The following is a 19303-nucleotide window of genomic DNA, read 5'->3' on the forward strand; positions in this document are numbered from 1 at the left end:
CAAAACCCCTCGGGCTGTGGGCCTTGGGTCATGAAGGCTTGGGTGCTGGCCCGGACGGCAGAGGCCCGAGGGCAGCAGAGGTGTGAAAATGCAGGCCGCACCACGACCAGCACGAGAAGCGCTCGCTCGGCATTGAACTAGTAGCGGTGAGAGGTGGTGGAGGTTGCGACTGCCTGGAGACCACCGCGACAGTCGGTAAAGAGCGGAAATTACGGTTGGGGAGACACTCGGTCGCTGAATCGTAATAGGGAGACCCAACGAAAGCCGGAAAATGGCGGCACGAGGGGCTGTGGGTAAGAATAAGAACAAACAACCCACGATGGATATTTTTGCGAAAACACAACAGTCTCCTGCGGCCATCTCAACCAAAGGCCCGATGGCACAGGCTGAGGGCGCCACAGCGGCTGATAATCATCAGATTTTAGAAGCCATTACAGAGCTGAAGGAATCTTGGGGGGTTGCGATGTTGGACCTACGCACTTCCCTGGAGGCTAAAATTGAAGCAGTGGGCATCGAAGTCCCCCTGCTGAGAAAAGATGTCAGGGGACTAGCGGAACGCACAAGCAGCCTGGAGGGCGCGGTGAAATCTAACACGGACACCAGCACCAACAATACAAAGGAGATCCATGTCCTTAAGCAACAGGTGGCCAACTTGGAGTCTCGAGCAGAAGAAGCAGAAGGGAGAGCAAGGAGAAACAATATTCGCGTGGTGGGTTTGCCGGAAGGTGAGGAGGGCCAGGACCCGACTGATTACATTGAGAATTTACTCCTACAAGGAATCGGGGCCGGTACACTCTCGCAGGGATTTGTGGTGGAGCGCGCACATAGAGCCCTCATGCGGAAGCCGAGACCAGGGGCCCCTCCACGAGCGATAATTGCCAAAATACTGAACTACAAAGGCCGTGAAAAAATACTGGAGTATTTTCGGAAAGGCGGAACAATCGAGAGGTCCTCGAGCACTATCACGGCATACCCGGATTACACTATGCTGGTCCAAAGGCAGCGGTACAGCTATGTAACTATCAAACGGAGGCTGCGGGCGGCTGGGATAAAATATAGGCTGCTGTACCCTGCAAAATTGAAGGTCATGCATAAGAGCAAAATGCATTTTTTGACACTCCGGAAGAAGCAACAACATGGTTGGATCTGCAGGGCTGCCCGGATCAAGACACGGAAGAGACACAAAATGGACGTGAGAAGTGACTCAGATACAGTATGCATACTGCTATGGCGGTGTAACGCTCACCTGATTCTCGCAGAGGCGCCGGTCTTGACTGGGCGACTACCGTATCTTCAAAGGTGATGTGTAGCACCCGGTTGGCTCTTTGGGCTGGACCTCTGTGCACTGTATGCCTGACGTGTAGAGTAAGATGTCTGCAGATAGAAAATATGGGGTTAATGAACTGGGGTTATTGGGGTGTCCCTATCTCTTTCCTCTTCTCCTCTCCTGTAGACCCCAAAGGTTAACGCTCTCACCTTAGGTAAGTGAATGGCGAGCTCTCCATCTGCCTCGGGGCAGGGTGCTGTAGCCAGTTTCTTCACTGGATAGGTAGCGCAGGCCTCTTGACTTCAGAGGACTGCTGTCCGTCGTTTACTGCACGAACGGTAAGTTTCGAGTCATTCAAATGTCTTTTAAAAGTCTTTAGTAATGATGTCTCTTGTTTTGCAGGGTTCCGGCGATGGCGGATGACGGGCTGAAGTGAGTTGAAGATGGAGCCCGTGTGATGAATAGAAGCGCCTGGAAGCACGTGAGTAAGCGCTTGTTGCCTGCTTCACGATGCGCTCTAACTGTCTTTTTATTTTGCAGGTACGAGTTCGGAGCGGCTGCAGGGTGCCGGAATACGCACTGGATTAGATGTGGAAAGGAGTAATGGCACGTGAGTATTAAAGTTCCCCAATGTCTTTAAACGCACCTTGTTTTGTCTTTCAGATGCGGATGCAGCGCCGAAGGCCTCCGGAGCGTGCGAAGAGTTGGTAAGCTTTTGTCTTTCAGATGCCGGAATGCAGTATGAAGACCTCCGGAGCGCACGAAGAGTAGGTAAGCCTTTGCCTTTCCGATGCCGGAATGCTAACCTGTTCTTTCTTGTCTTTATAGGTGTTGCTGAAGACTGGATTCAGGATGGTAAGCCTTTGCCTTTCAGATGCCGGAATGCTAACCTGTTCTTTCTTGTCTTTATAGGTGTTGCTGAAGACTGGATTCAGGATGGTAAGCCTTTTTCCTTAGGCCCAGGACTGGATGCAGAAGACACGATGAGCGTCCTGCTGCAGAGGGTGCAGAATAACGCAAAGCAAGATTCATCCACCGGGTGTGGTTTAAATAGCCTCCTGTAGTGCTTAGGTGTCTCCTTCCACAGCCACGCCTAAGTAAGAAAAGAGTTCCTGGTAAGAAAAGAGTTCCTGCCTTCCAGAAGAGTTCCAGTGTTCTAAATCTAGGGAGTGGCTCCAGCCCCACCCAACAGGAAAAGTAGTTCCAAACAGAAGAGGATCAGAGGCTCAACTTGCAGGCAAGTAATCAGCATGGTCTGCTGCAGGTAAGTCCACCCAAGCATTATGAGCCCGGCGCTTCCAGCGCTGGGACTGGGCATATTTATGAGCCTGGTGCCACTGGCGCCAGGACTGGGTCCAAAAGGTCCCAATTGGGACTGGTTGGCACTCGGAACCTGGGTTATGGATCTGCTTCCTAGGGAGTTGGGAAAACCCTGACCTTTTGGAAGCAGAGATCATGACAGTACCCCCCCTCAAGGCCCCTCCCAAACCGGGCTTCTCCGGGGGTTTTGGCTTGTCAGGAAATGTTCGGTGAAATCTTTTGATTAGGCGAGGAGCGTGGACATATTCAGCAGGTTCCCAGGATCTCTCTTGGGGGCCGTAGCCTTTCCAGTCAATTAGGTAGAATAGTTTAGATTTGGAGATCTTGGAATCCAGAATGCTTTTGACTTCAAACTCGAGTTCCCCATCCACTAGGATAGGTTTTGGAGATTTGGTTAGTCGGGTTTGAGGTTGCACGGGTTTTAATAGAGAGACGTGGAAGACTGGATGTATCTTCATGTGCGGGGGCAAGTCCAACTTGACCGCTACTGGGTTTACTATGGTAGTGATGGAATAGGGACCAAGGTATCTTGGGTTGAATGTGCGTGGCCCTTTTAGAGATAGATATTTGGTGGATAACCAGACTTGATCCCCTACTTGATAGTGAGGGGCTTCCTTCCGATGTTGATCTGCTCCTTTCTTGTATTGTTCTTTAGCCCTTTGAAGGTGAGAAACAGCTTCCTTAAAGGCTTGGGTCATTGTAGAATGCAGGTAGTCTACTGCTGGTGTTTCAAGATCTTGGAGGGGATCCAACTCCGAGGTTCGAGGGTGACTGCCGTACAAAAGAAAAAACGGGGTTTTCCCAGTTCCCGAGTGGACAGAGTTATTGTAGGCATACTCGGCTATCCAAAGGATATCTTTCCAAGTTTTTTCAGTTTGTTGCAGCATGCAGCGTAAATACTGTTCCAGAGTTTGATTGGTCCTCTCGGTTTGTCCGTCGGTCTGAGGGTGGTGACTGGTCGATAGTCTCACATCAATTTGAGCCGACCGACAGCAACTTCGCCAAAAATGAGAAATAAATTGACTACCTCGATCCGAAATTAGAACCGAAGGAAAACCGTGCAGTCGGACGATGTTTTCAAGAAATTCTCGGGCCAGAGTTGCTGCTGTTGGCAAGCCTTTGAGCGGAATGAAATGCGCCATCTTGGAGAATAAGTCCACGATTACTAGAATCGTATTGTATCCGGAGCATGGAGGTAGATCGGTGATGAAGTCCATAGAAAGCGTATGCCAAGGGCGAGGTGGGATGTCAATAGGGCGTAAGAGGCCTGCTGGTCTTTCCTTTTGACTCTTGTTTTGGGCGCATACTCCACAGGACATTATAAAGTCTCTGATATCTTTTTTCCAAGACGGCCACCAGAAGTAGCGCTTGATCTTTTCTGAGGTCTTGGCTATACCGGGATGACCTTCCATTAAAGAGTCGTGATAACAAGAGATTACTTTTTTCTGTAAATCTGTGCTGGGTAGGTATAATCGTTCTTGGAAATACAATAAGTTGTCCTTTACTGCAAAGTCCTTTCCCTGCAGATGCCAATTCTGTATATCTGCTGGAGTTACAAGTTGCCTGGCTTTATCCTTAACTTCCTCTATGGATTCTGTGGCGATTACACCCAGAATTCTTTGTTCGGGAATGATTGGTACAGGTTTAGGGTTGATCAAGTGTTCTTCCACTCCCATCCGAGAAAGGGCATCGGCTTTACCGTTCTTTGTACCTGGTCGATAGGTAATTATGAAGTCAAACTCGGCAAAGAATAATGCCCAACGGAGTTGTCTAGAGGATTGGGCTTTTGCGGTTTTCAAATATTGCAGGTTTCGGTGATCCGTAATCACAGTAACGGTGTGTCGGGCCCCCAGCAGATAATGCCGCCAAGCCTTAAAGGCAGACTTGATAGCCAGAAGTTCCTTGTCAGTAATCGTGTAATTGACTTCAGGAGGCGAGAATTTGCGGGACCAAAATGCCACGGGATGCAACTGATTGGTTACCGGGTCCTTTTGTGATAGAACTGCCCCCATGGCAAGGCTTGAAGCATCAGTTTCCACGATGTAGGGGAGTTCGGGGCGAGGGTGTTTTAAGATTGGTGCAGAGATAAATTTAGTCTTCAAATCCTGGAAAGCTTGTTCCGCCTCGGTAGACCATTCAAAACGTTTGTTTTTTTTTAACAAGGCAGTGATGGGCTGGACTATTCGAGAGAACTCGGGGATAAACCTGCGGTAAAAGTTAGCGAAGCCTAACATGCTTTGCACACCTTTTACGGAGGATGGTGATGGCCATTTGAGAACTGCATCGACCTTCTTTGAATCCATACGCACCCCGCCAGGTGATAATATGAATCCCAAGAATTCAACTTCAGTCACGTTGAAAACACATTTTTCCAACTTAGCGAAAAGTTTGTGTTGACGCAATCTTTCGAGGACCATTTTCACGTGTTTCCGATGTTCAGATTCCGATGAAGAATAAACGAGGATGTCGTCAATGTAAACAACAACACATACATCTATGAGCTCTCTGAGGACATCGTTCATAAAATATTGAAAGGCGGCCGGGGCATTGCAAAGTCCGAAGGGCATGACCTGATATTCAAATAGCCCATACTTGGTGCGGAAGGCCGTCTTCCATTCATCGCCCTCTTTTACTCGTACCAAGTGGTAAGCTCCTCTAAGATCCAGCTTTCCGGCACCCTGCAGCCGCTCCGAACTCGTACCTGCAAAATAAAAAGACAGTTAGAGCGCATCGTGAAGCAGGCAACAAGCGCTTACTCACGTGCTTCCAGGCGCTTCTATTCATCACACGGGCTCCATCTTCAACTCACTTCAGCTGGTCATCCGCCATCGCCGGAACCCTGCAAAACAAGAGACATCATGGAAAGGAGTAATGGCACGTGAGTATTAAAGTTCCCCAATGTCTTTAAACGCACCTTGTTTTGTCTTTCAGATGCGGATGCAGCGCCGAAGGCCTCCGGAGCGTGCGAAGAGTCGGTAAGCTTTTGTCTTTCAGATGCCGGAATGCAGTATGAAGACCTCCGGAGCGCACGAAGAGTAGGTAAGCCTTTGCCTTTCCGATGCCGGAATGCTAACCTGTTCTTTCTTGTCTTTATAGGTGTTGCTGAAGACTGGATTCAGGATGGTAAGCCTTTGCCTTTCAGATGCCGGAATGCTAACCTGTTCTTTCTTGTCTTTATAGGTGTTGCTGAAGACTGGATTCAGGATGGTAAGCCTTTTTCCTTAGGCCCAGGACTGGATGCAGAAGACACGATGAGCGTCCTGCTGCAGAGGGTGCAGAATAACGCAAAGCAAGATTCATCCACCGGGTGTGGTTTAAATAGCCTCCTGTAGTGCTTAGGTGTCTCCTTCCACAGCCACGCCTAAGTAAGAAAAGAGTTCCTGGTAAGAAAAGAGTTCCTGCCTTCCAGAAGAGTTCCAGTGTTCTAAATCTAGGGAGTGGCTCCAGCCCCACCCAACAGGAAAAGTAGTTCCAAACAGAAGAGGATCAGAGGCTCAACTGGCAGGCAAGTAAGCAGCATGGTCTGCTGCAGGTAAGTCCACCCAAGCATTATGAGCCCGGCGCTTCCAGCGCTGGGACTGGGCATATTTATGAGCCTGGTGCCACTGGCGCCAGGACTGGGTCCAAAAGGTCCCAATTGGGACTGGTTGGCACTCGGAACCTGGGTTATGGATCTGCTTCCTAGGGAGTTGGGAAAACCCTGACCTTTTGGAAACAGAGATCATGACAGGCGGCGAGCGAACATCCCAAGGGCGCATAGGCGAAGGCTGAGAACGATGGGCCTGGCTGTAGGAAGCTGATATTCAATAACATATTGCTGATTGTGAGAGACTTGATGGACTGGAATATAGTGGCGGTTACATATATTTAAACTGTATAGCAATGTGTAGTTCTTCGATGTGCTATTGGAGCGGCAGGGCGGACGCACCCTACCCCCCGAATTGTAGTTGTAGTTGTAGTATGTTGGCCACTAGGGCGGCCTCACCCTGCGGAGCTTTGAGTACAGGCGAAAGCCGGAAAGAGCTAGATGCGGGGGAGCCTGAGATCCAGGGATGGAGCTGGGCAACAGTTGGAGGGGAGAGTGTTGGGGAAGGGATGGGAGGCGGGGGGAGAGGTAGTGGGAAGTTTGGTGTGTTTTTGGTTAAAGGGGTTTTAGAAGGGGATGCGAGCCTATATAGATTGGAATGGAACTCAAAGTTACACTGCACCTGGGGGGGGAGGGGATGGGATCATACCAGGCCATGGGGGACCTTAAAATACTCACATGGAATGTGCGGGGGCTTAATAGCTATTTAAAAACGAACAAGGTTCTGCTGTATCTGCGCAGGCAGAAAATAGATATTGCATTGCTGCAAGAAACCCACCTTACACATGAGAGGATGAACACGATTGCGAGAAAGTGGAAGGGGGTGTTGGTGGGCTCTTCGTACTCGGCCTACGCAAGAGGAGTACTTATATGGGTGGCACCACACGTCCCGTTTCAGCGGTTGCAAGTGGTGGCTGAGACAGACGGGAGGATGGTTATGCTGAGGGGATTGGTAGAGAATAGGGAGATAAGTATTGTTAACACGTATGCCCCGAACCAGAACACGGCGGCGTACATTAGGACACTGAGTGCGAACCTGAGCGTGTGTGTGGGAAGCGCGGTGATCTGAGGAGGGGACTTCAACTGTGTATTGAACCGAGGGTGGATAGATCGGACGGGAAATTGAATAGACCGGCCCCTGCAGCCAGGGCACTACAGACACTGCTTGATGACTTTGGGTTGGAAGATGCATGGAGAGTGTGGCACCCTGGGGAAAGGCAATGTTCGCATTATTCTGCCCCACAGCAGTTATCAACAAGGCTGGACTATGTCTTCGCATCACCTGAAATGATAGCAGAGATTGCACACATAGAGTACAGGGCCAGGGTCCTCACGGACCACTCGCCCCTGATTCTTGCATGGCAATACTGCCCCCCGAGGGCGAGGATCCCGACATGGCGCCTACGAGCGGAGGCGTTGAGAGACCCCTTCTTTAGAGAGGATTTGCGGGAGGAGATAGTAAACTATTTTGAAACCAACACTGGGAGTGTGGACTCGGCGGGGACACTATGGGAGGCCTTTAAATTTGTCATGGCGAAATCCAAGGGCCTACAGGGTGGGGTTTCAGCTGAACTGAGGGAGACGGAAGCAAAATTGGAAGAAGCCTTAAAAGCCGTCGACGATACAGCGGAGAAACTAGATTTGATACTTAAGCTGCTGCAAAAGTGTGCGGATTGCTGGGAGAGGTTGTGTAACCTTAATTATAAAAGGTACATAGAGAGACAGCATGCGGGAGGTGATAAACCGGGGAGACTTTTGGCGTGGTTATATAAGAGCGAGACCCCCAGAGCCACAATCAGAACTATAGAGAGGGAAGATGGTAGCGTAGAGGACACCCAGGAGGGAGTTAATCAAGCGTTTGTGGATTATTATAAAGTGTTATACGGGGAAGACGGGGAAAGTAGCCGTGTAATGATAGAAGAAACACTTGATGAAATGGGGCTGCCCAAGATAAGCGAGGAAGAGAGAGAGGAATTGGACTCCCCGATCACCCTGGAAGAACTGGGGGAGGTGCTGAGGCAGTTGCCTACTGGTAAGACCCCGGGGACAGACGGGCTCCCAAGTGAATTTTACAAGGTATATATAGAAGAGGTCCTCCCCCCGCTGCTAGAGATGATAAGGCATTTGAGACGGGCCGCTTACCGGAGTCACTGAGAGAGGCTGTCATAGTACCTCTCCCTAAACCAAATAAACCAGGGCGCAGCTGTGGTTCCTTTAGACCCGTGTCAATGCTGAACCAAGACAGCAAGATATTAACTGCAGTCTTGGCGAATAGACTGAAGAGGGTCATTGGTAAGCTAATACATCCGGATCAAACGGGCTATGTCCCCCATAGAAACATCACCAATAATCATAGGCGACTCCAGAGGATCATTGAGTTTGGCAGCGGAAGTGAGGAGGAAATGGCAATCGTGTCCTTGGATGCGATCAAGGCCTTTGACTCCGTCAAGTGGCCGTGGTTGCTGGCGGCCCTGAAACACTATGGGTTAGGGCCTGGCTATGTAAGGTGGGCGATGATTTTGTATAGTGAACCACTGGCCAGAGTAAAGACGGGATCTGTGATATCAGAGAGGTGGCAGCTTAGTAGGGGTACTAGACAAGGATGCCCGTGGTCTCCTATGCTCTACATACTGGCCCTGGAGCCTCTCGCGATCTATCTGAGGCAGCAATATGACACCATAGGCATCGAGGTGAACGGGGAGTGGTATTTGATCTCCCTATATGCGGTCGACATGCTGCTGTATGTGCAGTTTCCAGAGGAGAACCTCCAGTACATTTTGGAAGTGCTTGGGAGATACGCTGCGCTATCAGACATAGCGGTGAACCCCCAGAGGTCTAGCCTGTTCCCGTTGGGGGGATATATAGGGATTCCAGCGGAGAGGTTACCGGTTTTGCAGCGACCGTGAGCGGTTAGTACTTTTCGGTACCTTGGGATAGATATATATCACACCGTGGGGGAGGAGCATAGGTGTAATACAGAGAAAAAATAAATAAATAAATAAATAAAACCTTTGGTCAGTGGCACTAGGTTCGAATAGACATATGTTGGACAACTTTGCATGTAGGTATCTCGGGTGGGCAAGGGTCGTCCCTTTTAATTATAATACCCATTTTAATACGAACAATCAACATTATGAGTTTTGAGCCTTCTTGCAAATGGCTTAGCAGCATGGGTAAGACTGGGTGGCACACAAGTTCAACATTCAGGTTTAACACTTCAAAAACGGGGAGCAGGGTAGGGGATTAGGCACAACATATATCATGAGTGTGGGGGTCTGCAAGGGGTCAAGGCATGTTTGATAGGGACAGCTTTGTTTTCTCCCAGACCTCAACTTGTGCTCCGGTCACCGTCAGGGCAATGATGTACTGCAGAAGGTAAATGATACAGTGTTTGTTCTGTTACTTGTTCACGCCTAGTTGCTCGTGAGAACAGGCCTTCAGTGGGGTTGCCATGGGGAGGAGGCTGGAGGGAAGTGGTGGCTCGCTGTGCGCGATTAAATGGGGGAGAGCTGCAGTTCTGCAGGCTGTTTATTCCGCAAAGGCCTGAGTTAGTGTATTCAAAATGGAGTCTAAGTGTATCACAAAATGGAGTCTATATCATGCTACAAGGTGAGCCGTGCAGTCTCATGTGTTGGCCCGCAGCCATCCTGCATCCCGGGCCCAGGTGCATGGGTGGCTGTCGACGAGTCATAAGCCCCATGTAGGAGAGGGATGTAGGAGAGGGGGGTCTAAAAGACCTTTCCTCCCATACACGCTCCATGAGTGGAGCAACCTCTCTGCACTTAACCCATGGCCTTGCTTGACTGGACTCTTCGTCCCTCCCCCGTCTGTAGGCATGCATGACGTAAATGTACTAGGACCAGTTAGTTTGTCTGTTCTGTAGCCCCCCCCCACCTATTTTCGTTCCCCCCTCCTGAGCTTGGTCTCAACTGTACCACTTCATGCACTTGCACTAGGAGAAATGCCGTCAGGCCGAGTATGCTAGTTTCTCTGTTTAGATCAGGGGTGCACATCTATCTTTGCTGGAGGGCCGTGTGTAATTTGCAAGCCTTCTTGGTGGGCCGGACTGTCCAAGGGGGTCCTGCAGGCTTTTTGTGCCATACAAATGTCAAGATGAAACGAGATGAAAGGCACATTCTGGAATGTTCTTAATACATTTATAGTGTTTGGTTTCTTAATTGCTTAGAAACCCCTGCAATAGTTCATAGGAACATAATTAAAACGTTAACAAGGAAAGTTCTTGAGGCCTGTGGCTAACAATACAAGGATGCTGACGAAATAACACTTAAGGGGTACTGTTTCCCTAACTGCAATCATGTTTTACTTTGGGAGGCTTTTTAAAGAAAATAAATGACATTGCAGTTTCACTTATGCAATACCATGTTCCCTTTCTACAGTCATACGGTGTAATATCTACAATACCCAAAACAAAATATCAACGGAAATAAAATATGATCTACGTAGCGTTTGAGATGCTGTCCCTTTAAAATGCAAGCATTGTGTGCTTTAGGCGATTTAGAAAATGTTAGAGAAACGTTTTTGTTTCACTTGGTTTGGTGATTCTCTTCTCTGAGGTGTAGAAAAAAAGAGAACGAAATTGCCAGTCCCTTACTTCTGTGTTACTTTGTTTGCTCTATGACCAGAAAAGGACTGACACTTATTCTTGAACTCCTCTGGCCTGGAGGGCCATAAATCATAATGTAAATGCCGCATCTGGCCCGCGGCCATTTGTTGAGCACCCTTGGTTCAGATCATTCAGAACCTTTCCGGTCTAAGAATTATTATCCAGAACAGGACTGCAAGACTTGTCACTGCAAGGATTACTCTCAAAACCCTCTGTATTGTCCACAAGGCATTCTGGGGCCTAGGCCCTCAATAACTTCAACTCTCTCTTCCTAAATATCTTCCCTCTCGAGCTCTTCGCTCATCCGCCTCCAACTCCCTCCGGGTCAGTCACTTCTCCAAGCAACGAGTTGGTGGTAGATCTCCTTCTTCTGCATGGGCCTCCCATGGTGAAAGGGGCCCCTAGGGGACCCTGACGTCTATGGAAACAAGGCGGGTCACCACACACGATAGAGACGCCAGACACGAGGTTGTATTCCCAAAGCTAGGGTTTTATTGCAAAGCAAAAGTCTCAGTTGGCCAACTCGGTCTCACGCCCCGCGACGTGTATCTCTAGACCTCGAGGGACGCAAGAGAGCGAATTACGTACATCAGTTACATATATACAAAATGCATATCAAACAATTAGCTATGACATGTTTAACACCCCTCTTCATTGGGTTTCTTTGAACTTGGTGTGATGATGGACATCTCCGACTACTATGACACCTTCAAATATCTATTCTAGTAACAATTTGCAATTTGTGAGTGCGAAGGCATCTTTTGGTTATTGAATAGAACACAACGCTTCTGTTCTTGGAGGCGAACTACTTACGGGCTGCTAGGGGGAGTTGCATTCCGGACCTTGCTATCTATCAGGTGCTATTCGTGTCCTGGGAGCCGACATGCTCTTAGCGGGCTCAGCAAAGGGGGGCCGTTAGAAAAGCATAATTCAAGCCTTTAGCGGTATTATTCTAACATATTCTACCATATAACGAGACTGGCTGGCAGCTGTGAAATGATTAAATGCCCTGCGGCTCTGCTTCAAGGCTACATTAAGGAGGGAGCCGGGCATTCTTCCTGGCGCTGCCTACGTTTGCGTTTCAGCGAAACTCTTGTTATCCTCTTGGCCCTGCGGTCTTGTCCTTTTCACATCCAGACAACAATGTTCCACAGTCGAGCAGTGTAAGCGGAAAATATACTGCGAAGCAATAGGAACAGAAAGCAATGAGCAATGGTTAGAAAACAAAATGGCGATTCTTGTTACATCAAAATGGCCGTTCATTGGAAAACTCGAAAACCTATATAATGTCGTATCGTGCATGAGACGGTTGGCCCACGGCCACCAAAATGCGTTTGCGGTCTCAAATTAGATTTCTAGACTGACAAACCCTCCTTTGGCCATATGCCAAACGTCTCAACTATTTATTGAAACCTCCTCTAGTGATGATGAATCTGAAGTACTTATGTCAGAGTCTTGCATGCTATCGTGGACATCATTGTCTTCATTAATATCTATTGCCATCAACTCTTACTGCTCTCATCTCATTTGGGTCCGGGCTAGTTCGATCATGAGGTTGTTTTTTCTTTATCATATGCATGCATCCTTCCGTACATCCCTCAGTTACCTCTGCACAAACTATGGGTAAACAATGTATACAACAACAACCCGTTAGGAATATTCTGAACACCACTACTAATATTGAGATCAGCTTCCATCCCCAAGATCGTAGTATTCCCCAAAACCAAGATCCTATTTCCCAGCTCCTTTCTCCCGTGGGGAGTTCAGAGCTTAGAACGTGCATTTTCTTTATTGCTTCAAAGATCGTGGGGGAATAGTCATCAAAATAAACGCAACATGCTGATCCCACTATTTTGCAAATTCCCCCACGATCAACCAGGATTACATCGAGAGCCATTCTATTTTGCAGCGTCATTAACCTGATTCCTCTTTCCTCCAGCGTCATGTTAAAAAATATATCTGTTGTGTTTATTGTATTCTTTAGGATTCTGGACAGTTGCCTTATATTATAGGAGTTCACTATCTGCCCTAAGAATGGAATGAATGATTTCACTCCATCAGTTGCTATTAAAACACCCTTGTCAGTCCTTGTGACTCTAGTTCTGGATAATCTGGCCATGGCTGCTGTTTCCAAGAGGAATACTCCTGGGAACAGTAGCCCGAGGTAACATGTACCTCCCCAGTTTCTGGGCAACGGAGTGTATGCTTTCTCTCCACATATAAAATAAACAGCCTCCCCGCCCCTCTGAAACTTGAGGAGAACCATCTCTGGTTCCCAAAGCACCTCAAGACCTTCCTCTTTGCCTCTGCTTTCTCTCCTCCTCTCCCCTGCTGATCTCCTGCGGAAACTGACACTGCACTGGTCACCTGGCTACCCTCTGATCTCAGGTCCAGGTCCCCTCCCTGCCAGTTGCACACCTGCACTGCCCCCCTGGCAACCGTTGCATTGTGTGACTGTTCTGTATCCCACAGCCCCCTACCAGCACTTGACACCTGATGGCTGCACTTAGCCTTGCACGGGCCACCAGCTGGCCGCACTTATTTATTGTTCTATTTATTACTGCTATCCTATGTACTGCACTTCCCCTCCCCCTTCAGCCCTGCACTTTCCCTTCCCCCCCTCCCCTGCACCTGCACGATCTCAATGTCACCTGGTCTAGTAGGATTGTTGTCTATATCTTCCCTCTGTTCCCCTCCCTTGTATCGTTGCGCCTTGAAACACTTGTCTATAGGCGCGTTATAAATACCCTTTCATAGCATAGCATTACTGTATTCCCTTGTTACCTTCCCGCCTTGAAGCACTTTGAAGCACTTCACCTGTGTATAGGCACTATATAAATAAACAAATAAAATAAATAGGGTACACTTCTGCAGAACTCATCAGATACACAAGGTATGCATGCATGTCAGCATTATTCGTTCCATCCGGTGGTGCTAGTCCAGGCCTAGTGTTTAACTTTGCATTCTGGGACTTGTAGTGCTGGAGTTCCCCACTATAAATGCAGGAGTACAAGTCCCTGAATGCAAAGCTAACACCAGGACTGGACTACCAGCTCCCAAATGGAATGGATAATGTTGGCATGCATGGGAATTGTTTGAGACATCCCAGCCGCTTGGTCATCGTTAGCGGACCCAGAGATCTCCATAGAAACGGCAAAGATGCACGTTGCACTTTACATAACGCTACAATATAAAGATTTTAAAAAAACACCTGTCCATACAAGGAAGCCATCTTTATGTAGACGTCCATTTCATCTAGGACAGGGCCCTGCCACCTACAGATCTCCAGATGTGTTGGACCACGACTCCCATGATCCCTCACCAATGACCACGCTCGCTAGGGCTGGTGGTTGCTGGAGCGCCAGAGCTTACACACCCCTGATCTAGAACCATCGACCAGCAATCGCTCGCAAGGCCTGTACTATCCGAGGGCTGGGTCTGGGTACTGGGGGTGGAGGCACAGTTCACAGGCACGTGTGGTGTCAGCAGCAGGCAGGAATCCGCCTGGAAGCGTGCTCCTAGAGCACACACAGGTGTGCTGCTTTTCTGACGTGAGGCACTGCAACAATAATGCATGTACGTACTGTAAAACATGTGATATCCTAGCCGTATTTCTCACTGTGTGTTTACTTTCTGTGGTTTCATTTTATTGGCAGGGTGAGGAGATGCTAATGTCCTGCTGTCGCCTGCAAGACACAGAGCTCTAAGCATCAGCTCCAGTCAATGGCAAGACGGCGGCGCTCGACTTGTGTGATACAGCGGTGGTTGCTGCCATCTGCTGGCCGTCGTCGGATGTTTGTGGAGGCGTCTAAGTAAATGGTTTCACGTTGGTAAACCTTGCCATCCAGTGGCGAAGTGTAGGTACTGCTTCTGTGTCTAATGCGGAGAATGCACATGGAATATAAACATGGAGCAGAAGTAAATGAACTGTGGATGTGCTTATCAAGACACCTTGTTGAAAGGTGGGTACGTCGCCAGTATCGCCACCTGTTTTCTGTGAAGGGAGTGCGCCACCTGGTGGGATGAGCTGGAAGGCTCAAGCTGGAGGACATGGAACTGGCAATGAACTGCACCAACCTGTGCGACAGAGACGCCGAGGGCACCAACAGCAGCCAGAAGGCTTGGAGCCTGCTCCAGGAGCTGTGCCGGGTGACCAAGGTAGCGCCGCCTTTGAAGACAGAAGTACCCGTTAATGCTAAGTGCTGGGCTAACCGCAAGGCCGCCTCAGCCGCTAGATGATATTATCTGCAAATGACCTGCCTTCTCCTGTTATATGTCATACTTTGTAGCTCTAATTGGCACCTGCATGGGAACTTCGTACACTTGTACCCAACTTTTGATGAGCGTAACAGCAAAAATGCACCAGAACCCTAGCCCAGAACAACCGCTCGAGGGCCTTGTAGACGTATATATGCACTAAAAAGTGGTATTTTGTGACAAGGTGGTCCTCTCCCTAGCTCCCTCTCTCCCTCTACACTTTTCACTCTTTGTCTCTCTCTCTCTGTCACTCTCTCTCTCCCCTATCTCTCTCTGTCACTTTCTGTCTGTCTCTCTCGTTTTCCCTCTTTGTCGCACTCTCTCTCTCTCTGTTGCTCTCTGTCTGTCTCTCGTTTTACCTCTCTCTCTTTGTCGCTCTCTCTCTTTCCCTCTTGATCTCTCTATCACTCTCTGTCTGTTTCTCTCGTTTTCCCTCTCTCTCTTTGTTGCTCTCTCTCCATCTCTCTCTCTCTGTCACTCTCTGTCTGTCTCTCGTTTCCCTCTCTCTCTTTGTAGCTCTCTCTCTCTCTCTTGTTCCCTCTCTCTCTCTCTCTGTCGCTCTCTCTCTCTCTCTTCCCCATCCCTCTCTGTCACTGTCTCGTGTTCCCTCTATCTCTCTGTCTCTCTCTCTCTGTCTCTCTCTCCCCTATCCCTCTCTGTCACTCTCTGTCTGTCTATCCCATTTTCCCTATCTCTCTCCCCCTCTCTCTCTGTAATTCGTGTATAATCTGAGGTTCATGTTTGTTGCCTGTAGTACCCACCCTGAGTGAGCTCCAGGTTGCCCCTCTTTGCCTGATGTACAGTCTGCCTCATGTTAGTGTACGACCTGTTGTTGGGACTGATTTTCTATACTCTGGCCTTGTGGACAGATGTATCGAAGGCCAGCCTAATACTGTGATAGGGACAACTCTGGGAGCTGTAGCCAAACCAGTTCAAGATCGCAGCAACGCAAGCTCTAGGCTAAATCTCAAGAGGTGGTGAGCTTGTAAAGGGTCCACAATGAGCACACACAGTGAAACAGTCAAGGAACACACTTAGATAATCAGGTATAAAAGTACTTCTTTACTTATGGCCAAATAACACAGTAAAAAATGACTACTAACAGGTAATTTTATCACACACTAAAATTAAATACATATATACTCTTACTGGTGTAGGGAAAAATACATATCAAACCAGTGAAAAGAAAGGTATGGATTAGTGTTAGCACTACAAGTCCACAGAGAATCAGCCCTAACTTCAGAAGTCTACCCCTAAAATGTATGGGGCCTTGTGCCCAAAAGTTCAGCAAAGTTCCATACAGTTTTGTGAAGACTGAAAAAATGAAGGTAGGGTCTCTGGGGTCCAGTGAACAGTTCCAAGTGTCAGGGGATGAGTTAAACTAGCTAACACGCATGTTCCCGACGTCCAGAGTGCTTGTGTGAACAAGCAAGGGCAAAGCCAAAGTGTTAGAAAGGTTTTATAAAAGTTAACAAACTTTTAAAGAGGAATTAGGGGTGCAAGTAAACATCGCTATAACTCATCCCCCCGTACTCTGATTCTTCATGAGACTTGGCAGGTCAGTTGAAGAAGGTCTGAGGTCGCTTTTCTCGTCATCAGCCTCAGCCCTTCATCCCCAGAGGTTGCATGTTTGAGCAGCTCTCCGGTCAGTCTCTAAACTGGTGCAAGGTCTCCCAGTTGGAGAATTCAGCAAAACCTGACGCAGGGCCCCTATCAGGACAGGAATAGATGCAGTTAAGCAATTTTGGATGATGGCCACCGATGCACAGCGACGCAAAGGTATTCACTTTCTGCAGACAGACTTTCCCTCCTGTCTCGGGTCCCCTTGATGCTAGGACCACGACATTTCCCAGAGCTAAGTCTTGATGCGCAAGTTTGTGACCCACCAAGGTCCAGGCCTCAACTCAGAACAGTGATGTCTGCAGCGCGGCAGCCCAAACTCAGTCCTGAGGCACTTCTGAAGGCTCTTCTTCACAGGACTCAGAACTGACACCAAGAATGGATGTTCCCTCCACTCCAAGGGTCGCAGCTCCTTCACGGGACTGCTGGAGATCTTCCACAGGACAGGGCTCTAACGGGGCAGCAGAAGTTGGTCGCCAAGCCTTCTTTCGACGGATCCACGGTCTACTTGCAAGTCTTGTAGCTGGACAGGAGTCTTGGCTCCTTCAGTTTACTCCAAGATCTCTCTAGAGTAGGTGCAGGGTATCCTAAAAGCCAGGTAAGAGCAGCAGTTCCCACTAGCCAATGACAGATCTTAACCCCCCAAGCCCCACTTCAGCAGTGGTCCAATCAGGCAACTGGGAGAAAAACTCATGCATACCACTCAGACACACTGGCACCAGTTTGTGGATTGGGACCAAACAGTCTCAGCCCACTTCCTGGCAGCAAACACACATAGTCCTAGATTAGCCTGCTAACAGCCTCTGCTTTCCCAAAGACTGGAATTCCATTTAAGGATTTTCCTGGCCTCACAGGCCAGAAAGAAGGCTAAAAGACAAGATGGCCAAAAGACAGGCAAAAATCTTGTGGCATGGCCATATTTGACCACTAGCCACAGTTAGTAGCCAATAGCGGTAAACGCGGTAAGGTTTAAATGAAATGCACCAAAAAGTGGTAAAAAAAAGTCACTGCTGCCACCAGCCTGTTCATTTAGCAAACTTAGAGTAACCAGAATTCCTCTGAGTGTTAGTCTAGGCCAAAACAAAAAGTGTACCCAATTGTACTGCCTTGTAAAATGTATTGTACAATGATAAAAAAAAGTTACAACAAGTGATAACAAGTTACTTAAAGTAGTAACAAAGTAACGAGACGGGGAAACAATGTTTCCCAGTACTGACAGCCTGAAGCAAATGTCAGTTCCCCATGACAGGTGAGCAACTGCCAGTACAGTGAAGCTTAAGGCAAAAAGTTTGGGGGTCCATACAAATGTGAGGAAAGGCGTCATAAAGAGGAATCTTTCCCAACACATGTATACTGTCCTTTATGGGGTGTGGTCCAGGCTGTGATGTACAGTCTGCCTTTTTTTGTGAATGGCCTGTACTGCCCTCCTAGGGTGTGCTCTAGGTTGTGATGCGCAGCCTGCCTCTTGTTAGTATGCGCTCTGTACTATCCTTGTTGGGTGTGCTCCAGGTTGTGAGGTACAGTCCACCTCTACTCCTGGACAGTCCACCTCTACTCCTGTACAGTCTGCCTCTTTTTTATGAATGGCCTGTACTGCACTCCTAGGATGTGCTCCAGGTTGTGATGTACCGTCTGCCTCTACTCCTGTACAGTCTGTCTCTTGTTAGTATGCAGTCTGTACTGTCCTTGTTGGGTGTGCTCCAGGTTGTGAGGTACAGTCCACCTCTACTCCTGGACAGTCTGCCTCTACTCCTGTACAGTCTGCCTCTTTTTTATGAATGGCCTGTACTGCACTCCTAGGGTGTGCTCTGGGTTGTGAGGTGCAGTCTGTCTCTACCCCTGATCTGTCTGCCTCTACTCCTGTACATTCTGCCTCTACTCCTGTCATTTCTGCCTCTACTCCTGTACAGTCCGCCTCTACTCCTGTTCAGTCCTCCTTTACTCCTGTACAGTCCTCCTTTACTCCTGTATAGTCCACCTCTACTACTGTACAGCCTGCCTCTTGTTTGTGAACGCCCTGTGCTGTCCTTCTTGTGTGTGCTCCAGTTTGTGATGTACCGTCTGCCTCTACTCCTGTACAGCCTGCCTCTTGTTAGTATGCAGCCTGTACTATCCTTGTTGGGTGTGCTCCAGGTTGTGAGGTACAGTCCACCTCTACTCCTGGACAGTCTGCCTCTACTCCTGTACAGTCTGCCTCTTTTTTATGAATGGCCTGTACTGCACTCCTAGGGTGTGCTCTGGGTTGTGAGGTGCAGTCTGCCTCTACTCCATTTCAGTCCTCCTCTACTCCTGTACAGTCCGCCTCTACTACTGTACTGGCTGCATCTACTCCTGTACCGTCCGCCTTTACTCCTGTACAGCCCACCTCTACTCATGAACAGTCTGCCTCTACTCCTGTACTGTCTGTCTCTACCCCTGATCTGTCTGCCTCTACTCCTGTACAGTCCTCCTTTACTCCTGTATAGTCCACCTCTACTACTGTACAGCCTGCCTCCTGTTTGTGAACGCCATGTGCTGTCCTTCTTGTGTGTGCTCCAGTTTGTGATGTACATTCTGACTCTACTCCTGTACAGCCTGCCTCTTGTTAGTATGCAGCCTGTACTGTCCTTGTTGGGTGTGCTCCAGGTTG

At 48.7% G+C, this 19303-nt stretch overlaps 1 protein-coding gene across 1 annotated transcript in view; it reads left to right on the forward strand.

Moving 5' to 3' along the window:
• Positions 1-19303, forward strand: part of GPR156 (G protein-coupled receptor 156) — a 432766-nt gene that overhangs the window by 237895 nt on the left and 175568 nt on the right. The window contains exon 2 of the mRNA XM_069635847.1: positions 14454-14955. Coding sequence (XP_069491948.1) covers positions 14848-14955 — 108 coding nt within the window. The 5' untranslated portion in view covers positions 14454-14847. The remainder of the gene's footprint in view (positions 1-14453; positions 14956-19303) is intronic.

The sequence above is a fragment of the Ambystoma mexicanum genome, chromosome 7p (assembly GCF_040938575.1).
Source record: "Ambystoma mexicanum isolate Mex_15411 chromosome 7p, UKY_AmexF1_1, whole genome shotgun sequence".
In the NCBI taxonomy this organism is placed as follows: Eukaryota; Metazoa; Chordata; class Amphibia; order Caudata; family Ambystomatidae; genus Ambystoma; species Ambystoma mexicanum.